The sequence below is a fragment of the Colletotrichum jinshuiense genome, chromosome 3 (genome assembly GCF_051148585.1).
Source record: "Colletotrichum jinshuiense chromosome 3, complete sequence".
In the NCBI taxonomy this organism is placed as follows: Eukaryota; Fungi; Ascomycota; class Sordariomycetes; order Glomerellales; family Glomerellaceae; genus Colletotrichum; species Colletotrichum jinshuiense.
The window spans coordinates 2,496-19,146 of record NC_139310.1 but is presented as its reverse complement, the minus strand read 5'-3'; the positions used below and the strand labels follow the sequence as shown (position 1 = coordinate 19,146).

Below are 16,651 nucleotides of genomic sequence, written 5' to 3'. Positions count from 1 at the left end.
CAGAGCCTACATATGCCCTGGGTTCTACTTACTCATGCGATGTTCTGGCCTGGTGTACGAGCAAGGGCCCTGTAAGAACCCAAACTTATGCGTGATTTATACTAACTACTATCCTGGTCTAGAAGCCGACTTTTCTTCACGCCGGTTGATCCGAGGGCGCCAAGGACACATCGCGCTGGTCCGCGGTAATTAACTCATTATATAATCCATCGGACTTGTGACCCGATCTGGGCTGCATTGTGGCATAGCGGCGGCACAGTCGAGCTTTCTCCCTGTACCCCTGTCCCACGGCCGGACGGCACGATGTTATGGACACCGCTTGTGAGAATGTACTATATTCACATGCTTGGGTAAAAAGATTTGTAAGTCTGATTTGGTTTTCTCCGTGGTCGGGTTTTCAAAGAGGTAGCTCCTTCCCTTACAATCAAAGCAAGCTTTGGCTCTGCCTGGACAACTACATCGCCAAGATGTGCGACGAATTCAAAATCGATAAGTCTAAGAAAGGACTAGAAATCCTAAAGGCATTAGATGACCTTGTTCCCAGCGAAGAATAGGCAACAGCTGAAAAGATCCATCTATATCAACGAAAGGACAGCTCTCTTAATTATGCAGCTATTATGGGCAGACCAGACATCGCTCAGACATGCTCAAGCCTTGCAGAGTCAATGACAAACCCATCAATAGCTCACCACAAGGCGGCTGACCAGTGTCTTCAATACCTCTACTCGAGTCGATGTCTTGCGATTGAGTTTTATTGTGAAGACAGCGTGATATTGTACTAGCATTAGTCCTAGCACTATGAGTAGAAAAACACCTGCAGATAGCTCTCATAATTCCCACCAAGATGCAGAACCTGAGTGGGTACTTTCTTTGGCGCGTCCTTCAAGGACTCAACCTCATGAAGCGTCATGTTATCTGTACCAGCAACCTTTAATACTAATTGTTCTCCAGGATCGAAAGAGATCGCTGTAGGCCATATCCATACGTCCATCCTGACAATGTCTCCTGCCGTCAATTTTTCGTCTTCATCATGAGCCAGCGTTTGCCAGTAGCGCTGTGAGAGTTCGGGAGCCACTTTTCTCTTCGAGGCTCGGAGCCTGCCATTTGGTCCTAGATACTTCAGTGAATTTATATTTGGAAGTAGTTTTGGGTTGGATACACCAAGGTCAACTAGAGGGATATTGACGTGCTCTAGTTCGTTTCCGTTTTTATCTCGCTTCCTCAGCTGCGTGTATACATCGAAATCTTCATGTAGCGGGCAGGACACATTGACGACAAGCCTTGTTGGACCTAACAAAATTGTCGACTGAGAGAAGACGTACTTAAAGACCATTGTTTTATCATCCGAATACTCCATAGTTGTGTAGTTTGAACCGTTTACTTGCTGCAGCAATTGGTTTTGAGCAAGGTGGAGCCGCTGTTGTGTAACTTTTGGTGTGTATGGAGGCAGCCAAGGCAAGTGGTTAAAGGGCAAGTCTAGGATAGCTGTCTTGTTGAATCCCAGCACAGAAAGTCTGACCGGCGGTGTCTGCTTCCACCCGTTTTCGGCATTCTTCAAATAGTGATCAAAGAACTTTTGTAAATCCTTGGTTCGCGCCTCGCTGTACAGATCGAACCATGATTGTGTTGCATGCACCGTGATCCTAACCATCATCAGTATCAAACCTAGAAGGAAGCTTCAAAGTACGAAATACCATTTTTCCTGGTGCGGGATTTCTTCAAAGCCTCTAAAGCTCCCGATCGTATGCAGCATTGTTGAATAGCTGCCAAGGATATACGCTGGAACCTGAATCCTGCCTATTTGTGCCCTTTTATCGTCCCAGTACTCTCTGCAGTTGGGGTACTTCTCTAGCATCGCAACGTTATTCTCCTGACTGCTGCGACCTGTCTCTAAAATCAGCAAGGGAAACACGCCATTTGACAGCCCGAAAAACAATACATACCTATCGTATTGTTCCTTATCATCTGCGAGAACCTGGTAGCAGGTATACCGCCTCTGCATAAGTTCTCTCGTAGATGGTCGCTAGCGCCCTCTAGAGGAGCAATGCATGCTAAGTGCGGCGGCCTCTCGGCAGCAATGAACCATTGGCACACTGCAAGCCATGAATTACCAGCCATGGCAACCTTCCCGGTACACCAGGCTAGCTTCGCGATTTCTTCAATAGCATCATGGCCGTCACGGCCTTCTCCACTTCCCCAAATTCTCACGTCTCCTTCAGAGTCTCCAGCCCCTCTGGCGTTTGCATTAACGACAGCATAGCCTTTGGGTACCCATTCGGCGGGGTCAAGTCTTTCCAGGCAGTCAGCTTCTTTCAGGGTGGCCAGCAGAAAAGATAAGCGACCTACCCTTCAAAAGACTCATAACCTGAAAGTCTGCCCAAAGGAATGCCACATCGAAACGGGATTCTGTCTAGATTGACTACGCCTGTATTATTGTTAGTTGGCTCATTCGGGTATCGAGTCTATACCACTCTAGCCCTACCTGTGCCACTCTTCCCGTAGGGTGACCACATCACAATGGCAGGGACTTTCAAGGTCGTCTTCGGTCGGTAGATGTCGACTCGGATGCGCACACCATCCCTCAGTGTTAATATGTGATCTCGTTCAAGTACAATATCACAAGGAAGCGGTCGAGCGTTTGCTGTCTTTTGGCTGTTGGCTGGCAGTTCTACACGGGATGGCTCCCTAGGTTCCGGCCATGATGGGCGGACGGTGGGGCTTTGAAGAACTTCAACCGAGTTAACAAAATAGGGCGCCATTTTCAAAGACAAACAGAGAGCCTCTATTGACGATAGACATGTAAATCGCCAAATGACATAAAGTCGCAATGGCCTTGGTTATATACACGTAAACTTAAGGCACACCATTGAGCAGTTCTTGTATGATCCACTAGGTGGGTTTACTTGGATACGGCGTATATCGTCATCGATAAGGCAAGAAAAGGACTCCGCCCCCTTAACTAGGCAAAACTTTAATAGCAGTCAGCAGACCTCTTCGCCCTTAAGCCAACTGTTTTGGCCAGTTTTCAAGAGGTGACTGCACCTATTGGCTGCTGTCTTGTACTAAACTTGCCGTGGAATAACTATGAGATGACAGTTTCATGTGAGACTACGTGTGAATCGGGGACGACGGCGATTGGCTCGAGGACATATAGAATGGCATCCCCGCTTCTAATTTTAGCCTTGTCATGATTGAAGAAGCCACGAAACTGTTCGGGACCTCGCAGACGAAGCAAATGTGAGAAATTACCGTGACCCAAGACCCAAGAGAATAAGGGAATAGTATCCTTAGAGCAGACGGACAGCGGACGATTGAGAGAAGCCTCATATAATCCGTGGTGCCGACAGCCGAAGATGGAAAGTATAAAGTATACTTTTCATTCTTGCCAGGCTAGACCGACAGTGCATGGCTAGTTGATTGGATTGCACTGCGTAAAGGAGGTGGAGGTACCATGTCGCTATGGTACATGACTCAGATGCGCCATGTTCTGTGAACAAACCACCGGATTCTAACTTGTACGCGGTTCACTAAAATAATACTAAAAATGGTGTGGGTTTTTAGATGAATGTTTGCTTTGGAGCGCAAGTATGGAAGTGGTCATTTGTAAAGTTGACCGCTGGAATTCAAGAGAAATTATTCTATGTGCACACTCCGCAAAATTTATTCAACGTGTTACAAGTTCTGAAAGATTAGTCGATTGTTACCCTAAGTCTTGGGTAAGTCAAAAAGTAAGTTACTGTGGTCATTCCTTTTATTTCTGGACGACAAGCCACGGCTACCAATGCAATTTTCACACATGATAGACGCCATGTGTTTGGCACATGGTACTTCTAACCAGTATTTTCGGGTCCTCAAGACGTCAAAGCGGTTTCACGTCAAATGATGAGATCCCATGTTGGGCCTATTGAGAAAAGTCAATTAGATTAGTACGCTTAGACAGCCGCGACTCATGAGAGAACATGATGCTCTCAATTGGAAATCATAGTTTCGAGGGAGTGTAGACCTGTACCCTGTTGGCGGGGCCCCTTGAGCCTTGGTCGCATTCGCACGTATTCGGGTGGTCCATGGGACAGGGCTAAACAGACTGTATCCATTGGCCCGCTGGTGTTTTTCCTTGGCTCATGATCTTGCGTTGCTTGAAATTTAGGAGTCGGGAACCTGGAAGAAGAGCAGTGGCCGTCTAACGGTGTTGGAAGTAAACCTTTGGCAACAGTGGACATGAATCCAGCGGGGAACCTAAGTCGGCTTGTCAAACCAGCCACACGACCTCGCGCAACTCCCGTAATTCAGGAACATATTGCCTGATAGAAGCTAGACCGTTAATACATGCAGTTTCCAAGACGTCTACGAATTGAACTTTGCTGTCTACCCACTCAGCGAAAAGCCTAGCCGTTGCTTAAAATCCCCCATGTTACTTCTCCTACTTGGTGTTCGACCCCATTAGTCAGAAGCTTCTCAAACAATGACATCACTGCATACCAAGTCTAAATGTAGACTTAGATCAAGAAAAAAACACAAAGCTCTAAATTAACAACATCAGACACATCATGAGACGAACAAGGCAGGATGCACCATTCCGGACTTCTGAATGTTGTTTTCAGCAGACAGCTAACCACGAGAAAGACATCGGAGTCATGTGGCAAATGTAACAAGTCGTTCACGGATCACTACGGCTGGTCCAGGAAGACGATACAATGCAGATGGAAAAGTCAATTATCTCGTGGCCAGAGTTTCGGCTACTACTTCCGAACGTCCGCATACAGGTACGAAACACAAATTCTCGGCTGAACAACTAGCAGCAGGTGGCGACGTCTAGAGACAGATTATGTCTCTGAAGTTTACAGTTGCGAGCCAATCACGGCGAACTGAGGAGTGGGGATGGCACATCCACTAACTCTACTCCAGGGATTGAAAGTGGATACAAACGAAGAACCTACTGCAACCTCGTAACCGCAAGATATCCTCATTTGCTACTCTCGGCAGCTTCATCCGGCTTTACAAGGTGCCATGTCGGTCCATGCCGTGCTTGCGAGCTATTGCACAAGGATGGATCAAAGCACACAAGGAAGTCTAGAGACCAAGCATCATGCTACAACCTGTAGCCCTAGGGCTTTAGACCACAAACGGGCCACATGGCCTTCGGGAATTCGTATCGTTCGTGCTCTGCGCCAGATACAATATCGGTCAAGTGTCTATCCTGCGCCCCTCGTATTTAGGTCTCCTACACCCCTAGAAGACTAGTTATCTTTGGGGAAAAGACTACGGATAGCGTAAAGGCATCAGGTTTCTGTTACTTTCCCCATACGGACACTGGACTCTCTGAGATGCTAATTTGATTTTTATGGATGTAAGAAGTAAAGCATACAGTGTGCTGCTGCCATTAATTATGTAAAAATAAGCAGTCAAGCCCTTAGCCCTTTTATCTATTCATTTAAAGGCCGACTAGTCGAACAACCTACGCGAGGTTATTAATCAACTCAATATTGTGACGGTCTAAGGCGGGTATATTTGCAACCTGGCTATAGCGACCAGTATGAGTATAACAGATAACGATTAGTGAAATTTCATTTCTCTATCAAGTAGTTTACAAGAGTAGGGTCTTGCATCTAGAAAGTATACTGCTAGCTTAGTATAGCTATTTTGATGCGCTGAAAACATCTCACCAGCCCGCTAGATTCCGAGACAGCACGCTGTTCAAGGTATTAAATAGAAGGATAGCTTAGTCAGAATATAACTAGCTTACCCAGAAAGGAATGTACTGACGGGGATGTTAAGTCTGTAAAGCTTATGTCTGCGTTAAGTTTAGGATCTAATCAAATAGGAAGCTCTAAAACATCTGGTTAGAAATTAGGCATCATATCTAGATGTAGCTACGTGCTGGTACCCGTTCAGCCGAGAAAGTTTACTGTATGTGACAGCACGGAAGTAGGTGCCGAAACCCGGAAGCCACGGGAAAATTGCGTGTCTACAAAGGAGATAGCGTGCCTCTTAGATTACATCATCTTGATCTCATAAAATAACCAATTAGCCCATAGAGTGTAACGGTTCAAGGCGAGTGTATTTGCAACTAGCTACAGCGACTACTACGAGTATCCTCACATGAGGAATAGAAGGGAAAACTATGAATCTCCACTCTGCTGCTGGCCTGACCAGGGCCATGCCGCACTAGCCATCAGACTGACTCGGGACACCGGGTAGCAACACATCTCAACGGATTCGGGACTCAACTGGAGAGAAGCACCGGATGTATCTCTTTCTGTCTTTCAATATGATCATTCACTTTTACCTCCACCAGGCTATTTCTTCTTTCGGCGCCCTCTCTCGAACAGCCATCAACGTAGGTGACTTGCAACTAGCCAGTTGCTGAAGCACACTCAGGGGCGCTGAGAACGGCGTCGCTTTCAAATTTTGTCGACACTATGTCAAGAAACCCTGTAACATGATCAGATCAACCAGGCTGCCGTCAGACGGGAAAAAGGTGGCATCACATTAGGCTCTTATATATCATCACCCTCAAGAGGGTCCTCTAACTTCTTAAGGTTTTACTAGACCAGATTGAACATTAGCCTGGCTCGGACAGCTAGGGTTCGTCTTACGACTAAGACAACAAGACTGGAGTCATCCATCTTCACTAGTAGTTGTAGACACTGCACCAAAGCACCAGTGGTTCAAATTGGGGGTATTTGAGTTAAATAATACATCATCATCATCATTAAACCGGTGGGACGGAAGGAGTCTGTGGATGTAATAGGATGGATATTGCTTTTGCTAGAGTAATGTTTTCTTTGAATGCCCATTTTCATGCTTTTTTTTATTTCAAATTGTGTACTCTGCTCTGGACCCGAAGATGTTTCATCCCCAACCTCCAAGGTGCACAACTGGTAGGATAAGATAGATAGCATTACGCGACTAAAGGGGTTGAACAGTCGAAAGGTGTAAAGACTAAAGACGGAAGGTTTGAGTGTATTATGGTTGACAAAATCCCCCGATTGCCGCAACAAGAGTCAAAGCAGAAACTTGGTGGAATCCAGCCAAGCATTCCAGTCTATGCCATCCGCTATATCCATATCGACATCAGCGTCGACCGAATTCTCCGACGCAGGGTCTGTCTGATCCCACACCCCTGGTGTGAATTCCAAGTCCGTCAAATTCCCAGCTAGCCAATCCGCAGGCAGCATGAATCCTGTATCATGAGGCGCTTGCCCCCCTAATCCCGACGCAGACCCAGATGGAGAGCCCGTGGCTAATTCGACATGCGCCGGCCACGAGGACGAACTATACTCCCTCAGTCGGGACGTGTTTAGTTCTTCTGCCAAAGGGTGCGACCTCATTTCCTGCAATCCATTATGCGGCCCGCTTGTAGAGCTCGAGAGACTGACGCTGCTCATGTGTCCAGTACTCAGGTCTCCGCTACCGGGCGGTGCTTGATTTTGGATGAGGCTTTCCCAATGACGAACAAAAAGCGCCTCACTGCTGCCTTCCTTAAACGGCCCAGGGCTGGAAGGGACAGGAAAGTGTTTGTCCTGTCCCCGCAACTGTTCGATGGCGGCTGTGTCTCCCCGTAGCCGCTGCAGCTCCGACTCTCGGTGCTTACAAGCCCGGGCCATGAGTTTGCGAAGAGGGATCCAAACCTGCAGGCTCTTATCCGTTTTGGATTGCGCTGGAATCAGCCACTTGCTGTGCAGGGCGACCCAGGCCCGCTCGATGACCGGCGACCATGGGCGGCGGGACGTCTCGATCAATAGGTAGACGATGGCATGCCAGTGGGTGTAGGTCTCAATGATCCAGCGCCACTGGCGACTTGCAGCCTCGGCGTTGAGGGCGTGGTTGAACTCTGCGACCTCGATCGCGGCCACAAGCAATTTGTTCCGGATCTCGTCGGAGAAGAGCTCGCTCGGAGAGGAGAAGAGCGCTGGGAGATGGATGAACAGTGCCAGCTTGGATATGACGAGGTGCGTCACAGTGATGCCGACCCAGTACGCCATGGTCTGGAAATCCCTGACGTGGTGACTGAAGCCCCATCTCTCAATGTCGTCCCGAAAGGCGTCCAGCAGCTGGTTCTGCTTTTCCACGTCTGGTCCGCCGTCGGCAATTCTCGCGGCCATGATCTGTCTCGTTACGCGGCATGTCCGGAATGACCCCAAGGCGAAAGACATATCAGTGTCGTATTGACGCTCCACGATTGCGTCAGTCTTACCTGGGCGAAGATCCTCATCGTTGACGTTGAGGGGCATCTTGGTGTCAAACGAGCCGTCGCCAATGGTGAACTCCGTTCCTTGGTCCTCGGACGCCCGTATGTCCACTAGGCAGAGCGACCACCAGACCCTCCGTCGGATTTCCACCTCGTAGGGAGACAGATGATCGAAATGAGAGCCATCTCGGTGCAGCCCGATGGCGTGCCCCATCCGGATGGCGAGGCCCGTCATCATCCAGACATACCTTGGGCTGTCGTGGCGACGGGCGAGACAGAGGAAGATGACAAAGGCTTGAACCAGGGTTACGTCGGGGAGACGGACGAAGTCGGCCTTTGCTAACGCCCTCTCCAACCCAAGGCGGAACTTGTAATTTAACTCTGCCTTGGTGGTCTCAAAGCTTGCCGCTACCTTGACGATTGCACCTGTGAGTTTGTGTTTGTGCGTAGGGTTGAAGGCGAACCACAAAGTTAACATACGTCTTTCTCGTCCATGGAGGTAATCGCCGCATAATACACCGAGAACATCAAGGCTTCTTCGGCAGGGGTCACGCCTGGTGTATTCGTCGTGCGCATGCGACAAACGATGTTGTTGAGGGTGGGCAAGTGCACGATCTGTAAGCAGAAATTAACGTTTTCCGCGAATGTGGACACGAGAAACGGGATCTGAGATGGCAGCGGCCGGAACACGCAAAGATCAGCATGGGGGGCAGGGTTGTATCCGAACAAGAATCCGTTGCGTTCCGAGGGCTCTCTGTAAGACTCGCAAGTTAATGTCGTCTCGTCCGCAGGCAAGTGGTTGTCATCGTCTGATTTGTCCGAGTCGACATCTGGCAGGCCTAGAGTGTCCTGTTCCAGCGCATCGAGCTGTAGGGGTGTCAGCTGTCGTCGGAATATGCGATGAGACTTGCCAACCTCGTCGCTAACACGGGACCAGAAGCCACTGCCGACGTATTGGCTTCGACTTCCATCTTGAAAAACCAGTCTTCCAAACTTGGGTTGGACGCCTGTGGTGGTGCCGGCAGCCGGCGGTGTCTCTTGGTCGTCCTTGTTCACAGGACATGCATGGTTGTTTCGACCAGTTGAGGGCCCAGCACCACTGGCCCGACCCTGCGCCAACTGCTTAGTGAGCTCCTCGACCAGCTTCTCGAGGCCCCGCAGTCTACCCATGACCTGTTCCGTGGCGGGGTCGGCTCCCTCTTGCGGCTTTGCCGTAAGACGCTCAAGGCGGCGAGCCCACCTGGGAGGCTGGTCATCGGAGGCCACGACGCAGGCAATGTTGGCCCGGCGACAGTTGTAGCAGGGTGAACGCTTGTCGCAGCGAACCTTGCGGCTGCGGCACACGACACAGCTGCGGGGCTTGGTCGTTTTCCCGACTAGCGCGAGAGCTGAGGGTACGGCAGACGATGTGGTCTCGGTCGACACAGACGCCGTCGCCGTCGCCGTCGTCCATTTCTCGAGCGCTACGGCCGAACCACCCGATATTGACGTGTCGGGGGCCGCGATTGTCTCAGCCATTCTCAAAAGGCCTGCTGTTTTTGTGTGTGTTTGTTCTCGTAGCAAGTTATGTTCGATGGTCGTTATCTATTGTCCTTGCTTGGCATCACGTTTACCCCTCATTCACCTGCGAACCAATGGAAAAAGAAAGCATGGCCTTGTGTCATCCTCGCTTGCAGCGGTTAGATCTCAAACAATTGCATCGCAATGGATCCCTATTAAGTATGGGTATTATTCAGTATGTAATGGTTGCAATCTTGTTTAGAAACCGGACCCCGTCTTTCTTGATGAGATGCTCCGCAAACCACTTCCCTGCATCCTCCCTGGAAATCGTGTAGCCGATGGCAACAGACTCCCTGCCCGTCTTCGGGTCTTCGATACCGACCCGGATCGTCGTGTCCGTCTCGCTGCCCATGAAGAGGCTGCAACGAACAATGGTGAAGTCCTCGCCGCTCTGCTCCAACGCGAGCTCCATTGCCCTCTTGTCGGCATGGGGTACCTTCATCATCATGTAATAGAGCGGCAGCATCAGGAGAGGTAGGTCGCGACCTGTGCGAGATATGCCAGTGGTGCTACAGACGAGAATCCTAGGCCGGCCGGCGACACCATGCTGCCGGAGTTGGGAGACAGCATCGAGCAGAACCGCCATGCCTTTTCTGCAAACTTCAGGGTCATCGATGGTAAGCCCGACAAACTTGGCGCCGATGCTGAACACGATCGCGTCGACAAACGTGCCGTCTTCTTTCTTGAGGCATTGGGACGCCGCCTTGATGTCATGCGCATTGCCCGCGACAATGGTCAGGTTAGGGTTCGAGATGAGTGGGAGGACGTTCGTCAGTGTGGATGGCGTGCGGCAGAGGGCGATGCAGCGATGGCCTGCGGCAAGGGTGTTTCGAAGGGCTGACAGGCCCACGCCGGTGGATGCGCCGAAGAAGGTTATGGTCTGGGTGGTCATGTTGAAGACGAGAGAGTCGGTACCTAAGTAAGGAGAAGAGAATTTTCTTAGATGCAGCAGTACTCAGTGTTGTCTGATGGGTGCACAGTTTCGGGATGAACCAGACGCAAAGCTCTTCAGTCCTTTTTATGGAAGGAAATTGAATAGTCACAACCACGCACCTCTGCCCGTCCCCTAATCGTGCAATCAATGAGGGAACGCGAGAATAGACCGAGACGGCCGACGGCTGACGGGCGCGAGTTGCTCGCTGATTTCTCGCGCGCAGACAGACAGCCAATCGCAACAGAGAGCCAACGCCATTGTGGGCCGAACGCTTCATGGTTGGTATGTTGCGAATACATAAGAACCGAAATTCCCCGTATGAAAGAGGCTATACGGTGCTTTTCATAATCATTATAACAGACCTAGTTCCCTCCTGTGTTGGCATAGTATTCCTGCGAGCAACAATCTCAATCGTCACTCAGCCACCTTCCAAGGCCTCGACCGTAGAGTTCCGACTTCCGCCCAGGCCAGCATCATGGGTGTCACCATTTCGCAGCACGCCAGGATCGAAATCATGGCTTCGCCATCCACTGTCCGATCAGTGGTACGTCCGTGTTCATTATGTAGTCTAGCAAAATGACTGATGTTGTAAGTTGTAGTTTCTCGACTTCCAACGATATAGCCAGTGGCAAGATGTCTTCCAAATCGAGCCCATCACTCCGGAAAAAAACCCAACCGAGTTACAGAAAGGGGAACGCGTCAAGGTGAACATGCGAGGGTTCGTGTTCCGTCCATACATCGAGGTATGTCTGCGACGGAGGATCAAGTAATCATATCTGGCATCAGCTAAATGTTGTCTCTAGGAGAACTCGGATGCCTGTCTCACCTGGACAATCGCAATTCCGCCGCTCTTCTATGGCACTCACTTCTTCTTCTTCGCTCCAAGCGAGGAAAACCCAGGGTGCACAACCTTCATCCAAAAAGAAGATTTCCAAGGCCTCGTCACAGTTCCATTCTGGCCATGGCGCAACAGCGGGAAGCCTAGCGAGGCATGGGAGGCGTTCAACTCCAGCCTGAAGACAGAAGCAGAGAAGGTTGCCGATACGACGCAGGATGTAATCAATTAAAGGAAACGATTTCAAGTATGGCAAACTAAGGGGCAGTTATGTAGTGTAGTGCCTCTGCCTAGTCAGCAGGGTCGATAAGGGTCAGATCGTCCCACAAGCTGGGAAAGTAGTCTGCAAGCTCTCTACAATTTGAAATCCAGTCCTCTTAGGCTTCTTGTGTCACTTATAACATAAATGTTTTATTGCTGCATGGGCCGCTCAACACTGCACGACATTATGCTAATCACGAAATAACACTAGAATCCTCCAGCCTGCATGGCGCAGGTGTGCGTTTGGTATCCCTTTTTATAGGGGGACCTCCCCACTTCCTACCCTGCGCAGGTCGTGCCCAAAACCCACGTAGAAGGAACACGACCAGACCTGCCCGACCGAGAAGGTCAGCCCGGGCTTGTCTTCGGCCGAGAAAGTCGGTTCCACGTCTCTTCGGGCGGAAGGAATGTCCTGCGCGTTACTTCTTGCTCCTATTCTAGACCCCTCACCCCGATCATCTCTCTCCCACGCCACCCCTCTCGCATCACCTCTCTGCAGTGCTGCCGATTTTTAACACACCACGCATGCCTCAAGCACACCCACTCTAGTACATCGCCATCATTCTCCTTGTCATTCGCACCAGCATTTGCTCTCATCGGGATCAGACTTTCGCACCCTGCCCATTGCCTTGCCTGCAACTCGTGACCCTGCAACGTTGTATCAAGGTTCTTAGCAGCGAGTGAAGAAGTCAACGATTCACACGTAGGTATTGGTTGTGACTGTCATTCGGATCCGCCTTTTCGACGAGGCTGCGCCCGCGCGCCATAAGTCAGCCCACCACATACCTGCGCACCCCACATAGTCGCGCGGGTTTCCCATACAAAACGGCCTATTTTATAAATCTATATTAATTAAAACTTAAGCAATTAAATTATAAATAAATACTCTAAAAATCTATAAAATAGAGGTTACTAAGTTTAGACTTTTATAAGTATAAATAAATCTCTCTATATTGTAATATATAGTATTAAAGATTTTTAATAATAAAGCCTAATAAAATTAAATCTTATTCTATAAATTAGAATAAAAATCTATAAAATAGAAATAAGTATTATAAATTATAGAAAAAATAGCTTATTATAGTATAGCTAGCTATATATATAATAAGCTCTTTAATACTTACTTATTTATATATATTTAAAATTTAATTCTTTTTAAATTCACTATTTATACTGTTTTACTATATAAAGATAAGTAAATAATATATTATAGAGACTAATATAGTATTATACTATACTTAGAGTTATAATATAGATTTATAAAAAAGTAGAAGTAAAGCTATTTTCTAGAATTAATAAAGAATTAAACTTAAATATTAAGAAAACAATAGAAATTATTAGTATCTCTTAACAAAAAGTTTAGACCTATATAACTATAAACTTTTAGCTTATATAATACTACAGTAGTTTTTATCTATTATAATATATTAATATCTATCTATATTATAATTTTTAGGCTTAAAGAGATAAAAACTTATTTAATATTAGAATGGGGCGGGGTTCAACCCACGTGGCCCATGCAGACATGTAGACAGCAGGGCCACTTTACCCCTGACTGCATCACCATCCTGTCTTTTCCTTAGTCATCAGCAGGTATTTAGACCTGATCAGAGCAGAATGAGCCTGATCAGACATCGGTAGATATCATCACACTAATACTCCTTTCTTTGCGTAATCTGGAGATCTTCTATGAATTCACTTGTACGCGCGTACGACCGTAGCGGAGGTGACCACTAAGCAACAAGGCAAACTCTCGACCCTCCCCGTGCAGCCCAGAAAGTGCGATTGTCTGATCAGAATAGGCCTGATCAGGCCTATCTCTGACAGACAATTGACACTTCTGTTGCTCTGCGGACGGGAAGTCACTCTATGGTAGGCGGAACCTAGGGTGCGTGGTAGTCGCTGGGTGTGTTGTGGTGTTTCGCATCCATCCATCCCTACTATTCCACTTCAATATAGATTTATAAAGTATGCCATTTTATATGGGAAACCCGCGCGACTATGTGGGGTGCGCAGGTATGTGGTGGGCTGACTTAATACCTATCCTCCCTTCCGACCCCCTTGTGGGTCCCCGGTGCCCCCCCGGTCCCCATTCCGGTCCGCGTCCCTGACAAGTGCTATAATGTCTTCCCTACCAAGCTGCGCCGCAGCAGCCACCACCTCTGGTGTGATCTGGACCTCCTCTCCACGCTTCTCCAGGAGCAGTGCCATGATGTCTTTCCTACCAGACCGCACCGCAGCAACCACTACCTCTGGTGTGATCTGGACCTCCTTTCTACGCTTCTCTAGGAGTAGTGCTATAATCCTTTCCCCATTATACCTATTGCCTATTGCAGCAACCACTACCTCTGGTGTGATCTGGACCTCCTTTCCACAATTCTCTAGGAGTAGTGCCATGATCTCTTTCCCATAAATCTCATTGCCTGCTGCAGCAACTACTACCTCTAGTGTAATCTGGACCTGCTTTCCACGCTTCTCCAGGAGTAGTGCCATAACGTCTTCCCTACCAAGCTGCGCCGCAGCAGCCACCACCTCTGGTGTGATCTGGACCTCCTCTCCACGCTTCTCTAGAAGCAGTGCTATAATGTCTTTCCCACTTTCCCAATTACCTGCTGCAGCAACTACTACCTCTGGTGTGATCTGGATCTTGTTTCTACGCTTCTCCAGAAGCAGTACTATGATCTTTTCCCCATTATACATACTGTCTGCTGTAGTAACCACTACCTCTGGTGTAATCTGGACCTCGTTTCCACGATTCTCTAGGAGCAGTGCCATGATCTCTTTCCCACTCGACCTATTGCGTGCTGCAGTAACCACTACCTCTGGTGTGATCTGGACCTCCTTTCCACGCTTATCCAGGAGCAGTGCCATGATGTCTTTCCTACTAGACCGCACCGCAGCAACCACTACCTCCGGTGTGATCCGGACCTCGTTTCCCTCTTCCACAAGCAATTGCACCACATCTGGATGCCCGTGTGACACAGCCTCTAGGAGTGCTGTGCAGTGACACCTACCGTAATTTGCATTGCAATCCGCATTATCCTGAAGCAACCTTGCTACAACCTGTTGGTGACCCTGCGCCGATGCAGCATTGATTGCCGTGCCGAGATACCCGCCCCGTGAATTAACGTCTTCTCCTCCGTTGACGATATCCCCAACAACATCCAGCAAACCAAAGTAGCTTGCCAGTGTCAGATCTGTCCAGCCGTTCCAAAAATCCCTGGTCGGCAACGGATATTTATCAAATCGTCCAAATCTTGTCCACATCATCGGTCGCCCTTCGGACGTGCGACAAAGTTCCCGTGCGTCGCCACGATGCCTATCTCGGCTTGCCCCGTCCTGAGAGTTATAGTGACTGGTCCAGTTCTTGGCGGCGTACGAAAGGAGCTGAAATTCTTGGAAGGCGGTCCGTAGATCGGTGTAGACAGCCACATCCCTAAGCAATAAATAGCGTACACAGGAGCGGAGTATAACGCTGTGTGCCTGGGGCAGTCTAAACCTACCCTGCCACCTAGTCCCTCGTCCGTAAGGCGCTGTCAGAAACTCTCTAGCTGTCTGGTGAATGAAGGTTACGATGTTGTCGGTTTTGCGAACCCTAATGAGCAGGCCACTGAGATTTGTCACTACGCTCTTGAATTGGTCTGGAGACCACAAGTTTTCCTTGAGCTCTTCATTTTTGGTGAACTATCGCTCTTGAAGAGTAAGAGCATTGTTGACCTCGTTGAGCGTTAGAGGTCGGGCTGCAGCGAGAATAATGCAGATAAGGTTTTTAGTGTGCTCCACATTTTTAACGCGGCTTAATATCTTCTTATACGCATCAAACACCTTAGACGGAAGCTCTAAGAGAAGCAATTTAATGCTTGAAGGTTTGCTGTATGCGCTGCGATTTCGCTTGATGATGTTGAATGTAAGGTGAAGCCAGAGGTAGGTGCGATTCTCCATAGCTTTAAGGCGGCCTGCCACCTGCTATCGCTGCTTGCTACTAAAGCCCTTCTACATATTGCCGACCCGGTGGTTAATAACAAAATCAATCTCCTAGCGAATTTCTTCAGACTTTTCATCTCCTTCGAATTAAATGTATTCTTGGGTTGCAGATAAGTCCTGGAACCCGACCTCTAGATCATTATACGTGCGGCTCGTAATGAGGAACTTAAGCCTGCATGAAGACTGCTCCTTGCTACGGTAGAAACCACTCAGCTTCTAGAGGATCCGTTGACTGTTGTATCCGTTACATTCATCCAGCGCATCAAGCACACAGACGATATCTCCGGAGTCATGGGATTTCGCGGCCAGTATCAGGATTTACCAAAGCTCCTCAAAATTGCCCGCAAGGTTGGGCCTGTAGTTCTTAAAGGATTCAGCAGCGTAGCTTATCAGATGGCTGGTTAAAGGTTGGGTAAAGAGCTGATGCAAAATAGCAGACAGGGTATTAGAGCCGTTAGTGCGCCGCTGCTCTCCGTCCTTAAAAAAAAAGTGGCAGACGGTGGTGGTTGCAGGGCTTGTCGAGAGCCGTCCCTCGTCGACGAGGGCCTTAGCTAGGACGGACTTGCCGCAGCCAGGTCCGGCCGAGACCTAGATGATGCTTGAAGCTGCGCTGTTGCGCCATCTGTAAAACCTGTCGTCATTAAAGAACCATTCACACGTGCCCTTAACTCTTTTGGGGTTGAAGTTCTTGGATGCTTTATGGCTAGCCGCTAGAAGCTGAAGGAGAGCCCTTTCCTTTTCGTTATCGACGTGCCTCTAAGCTTGGCTGGCACCATCGTGTAATACCTGTAAAATCTCTTTGAGGTACGTCTGCGACTGCTCGATATCTTTAACCTGCTGTTCCCATCGCTTACGTGTTGTGCGGTTTTGTTTAATGTCGATTAGT

General features: G+C 48.8%; 4 protein-coding genes across 4 annotated transcripts; 1 reads left to right on the top strand and 3 right to left on the bottom strand.

Annotated features, from left to right (window-relative positions):
• Positions 1-7,004: 7,004 nt before the first annotated feature.
• EsH8_III_000004 (transcription factor domain-containing protein) lies at positions 7,005-9,709 on the bottom strand (the record flags this gene model as incomplete). The annotated part of the gene is made up of 3 exons (XM_083261729.1): positions 7,005-8,603; positions 8,672-9,058; positions 9,107-9,709. The coding sequence occupies 3 exons, from the start codon at positions 9,707-9,709 to the stop codon at positions 7,005-7,007; spliced, it is 2,589 nt and encodes an 862-aa protein (XP_083122216.1).
• Positions 9,710-9,923: 214 nt separating this feature from the next.
• On the bottom strand, positions 9,924-10,643 carry EsH8_III_000003 (NAD(P)-dependent oxidoreductase; the record flags this gene model as incomplete). Its single annotated transcript, XM_083261728.1, has 1 exon — positions 9,924-10,643. One exon carries the CDS (start codon positions 10,641-10,643, stop codon positions 9,924-9,926), a length of 720 nt encoding a protein of 239 aa, XP_083122215.1.
• A 517-nt stretch (positions 10,644-11,160) lies between these two features.
• Positions 11,161-11,752, top strand: EsH8_III_000002 (uncharacterized protein; the record flags this gene model as incomplete). The annotated part of the gene is made up of 3 exons (XM_083261727.1): positions 11,161-11,229; positions 11,285-11,428; positions 11,489-11,752. 3 exons carry the CDS (start codon positions 11,161-11,163, stop codon positions 11,750-11,752), a joined length of 477 nt encoding a protein of 158 aa, XP_083122214.1.
• A 2,069-nt stretch (positions 11,753-13,821) lies between these two features.
• On the bottom strand, positions 13,822-14,652 carry EsH8_III_000001 (uncharacterized protein; the record flags this gene model as incomplete). The annotated part of the gene is made up of 1 exon (XM_083261726.1): positions 13,822-14,652. The coding sequence occupies one exon, from the start codon at positions 14,650-14,652 to the stop codon at positions 13,822-13,824; it is 831 nt and encodes a 276-aa protein (XP_083122213.1).
• Positions 14,653-16,651: the final 1,999 nt, after the last annotated feature.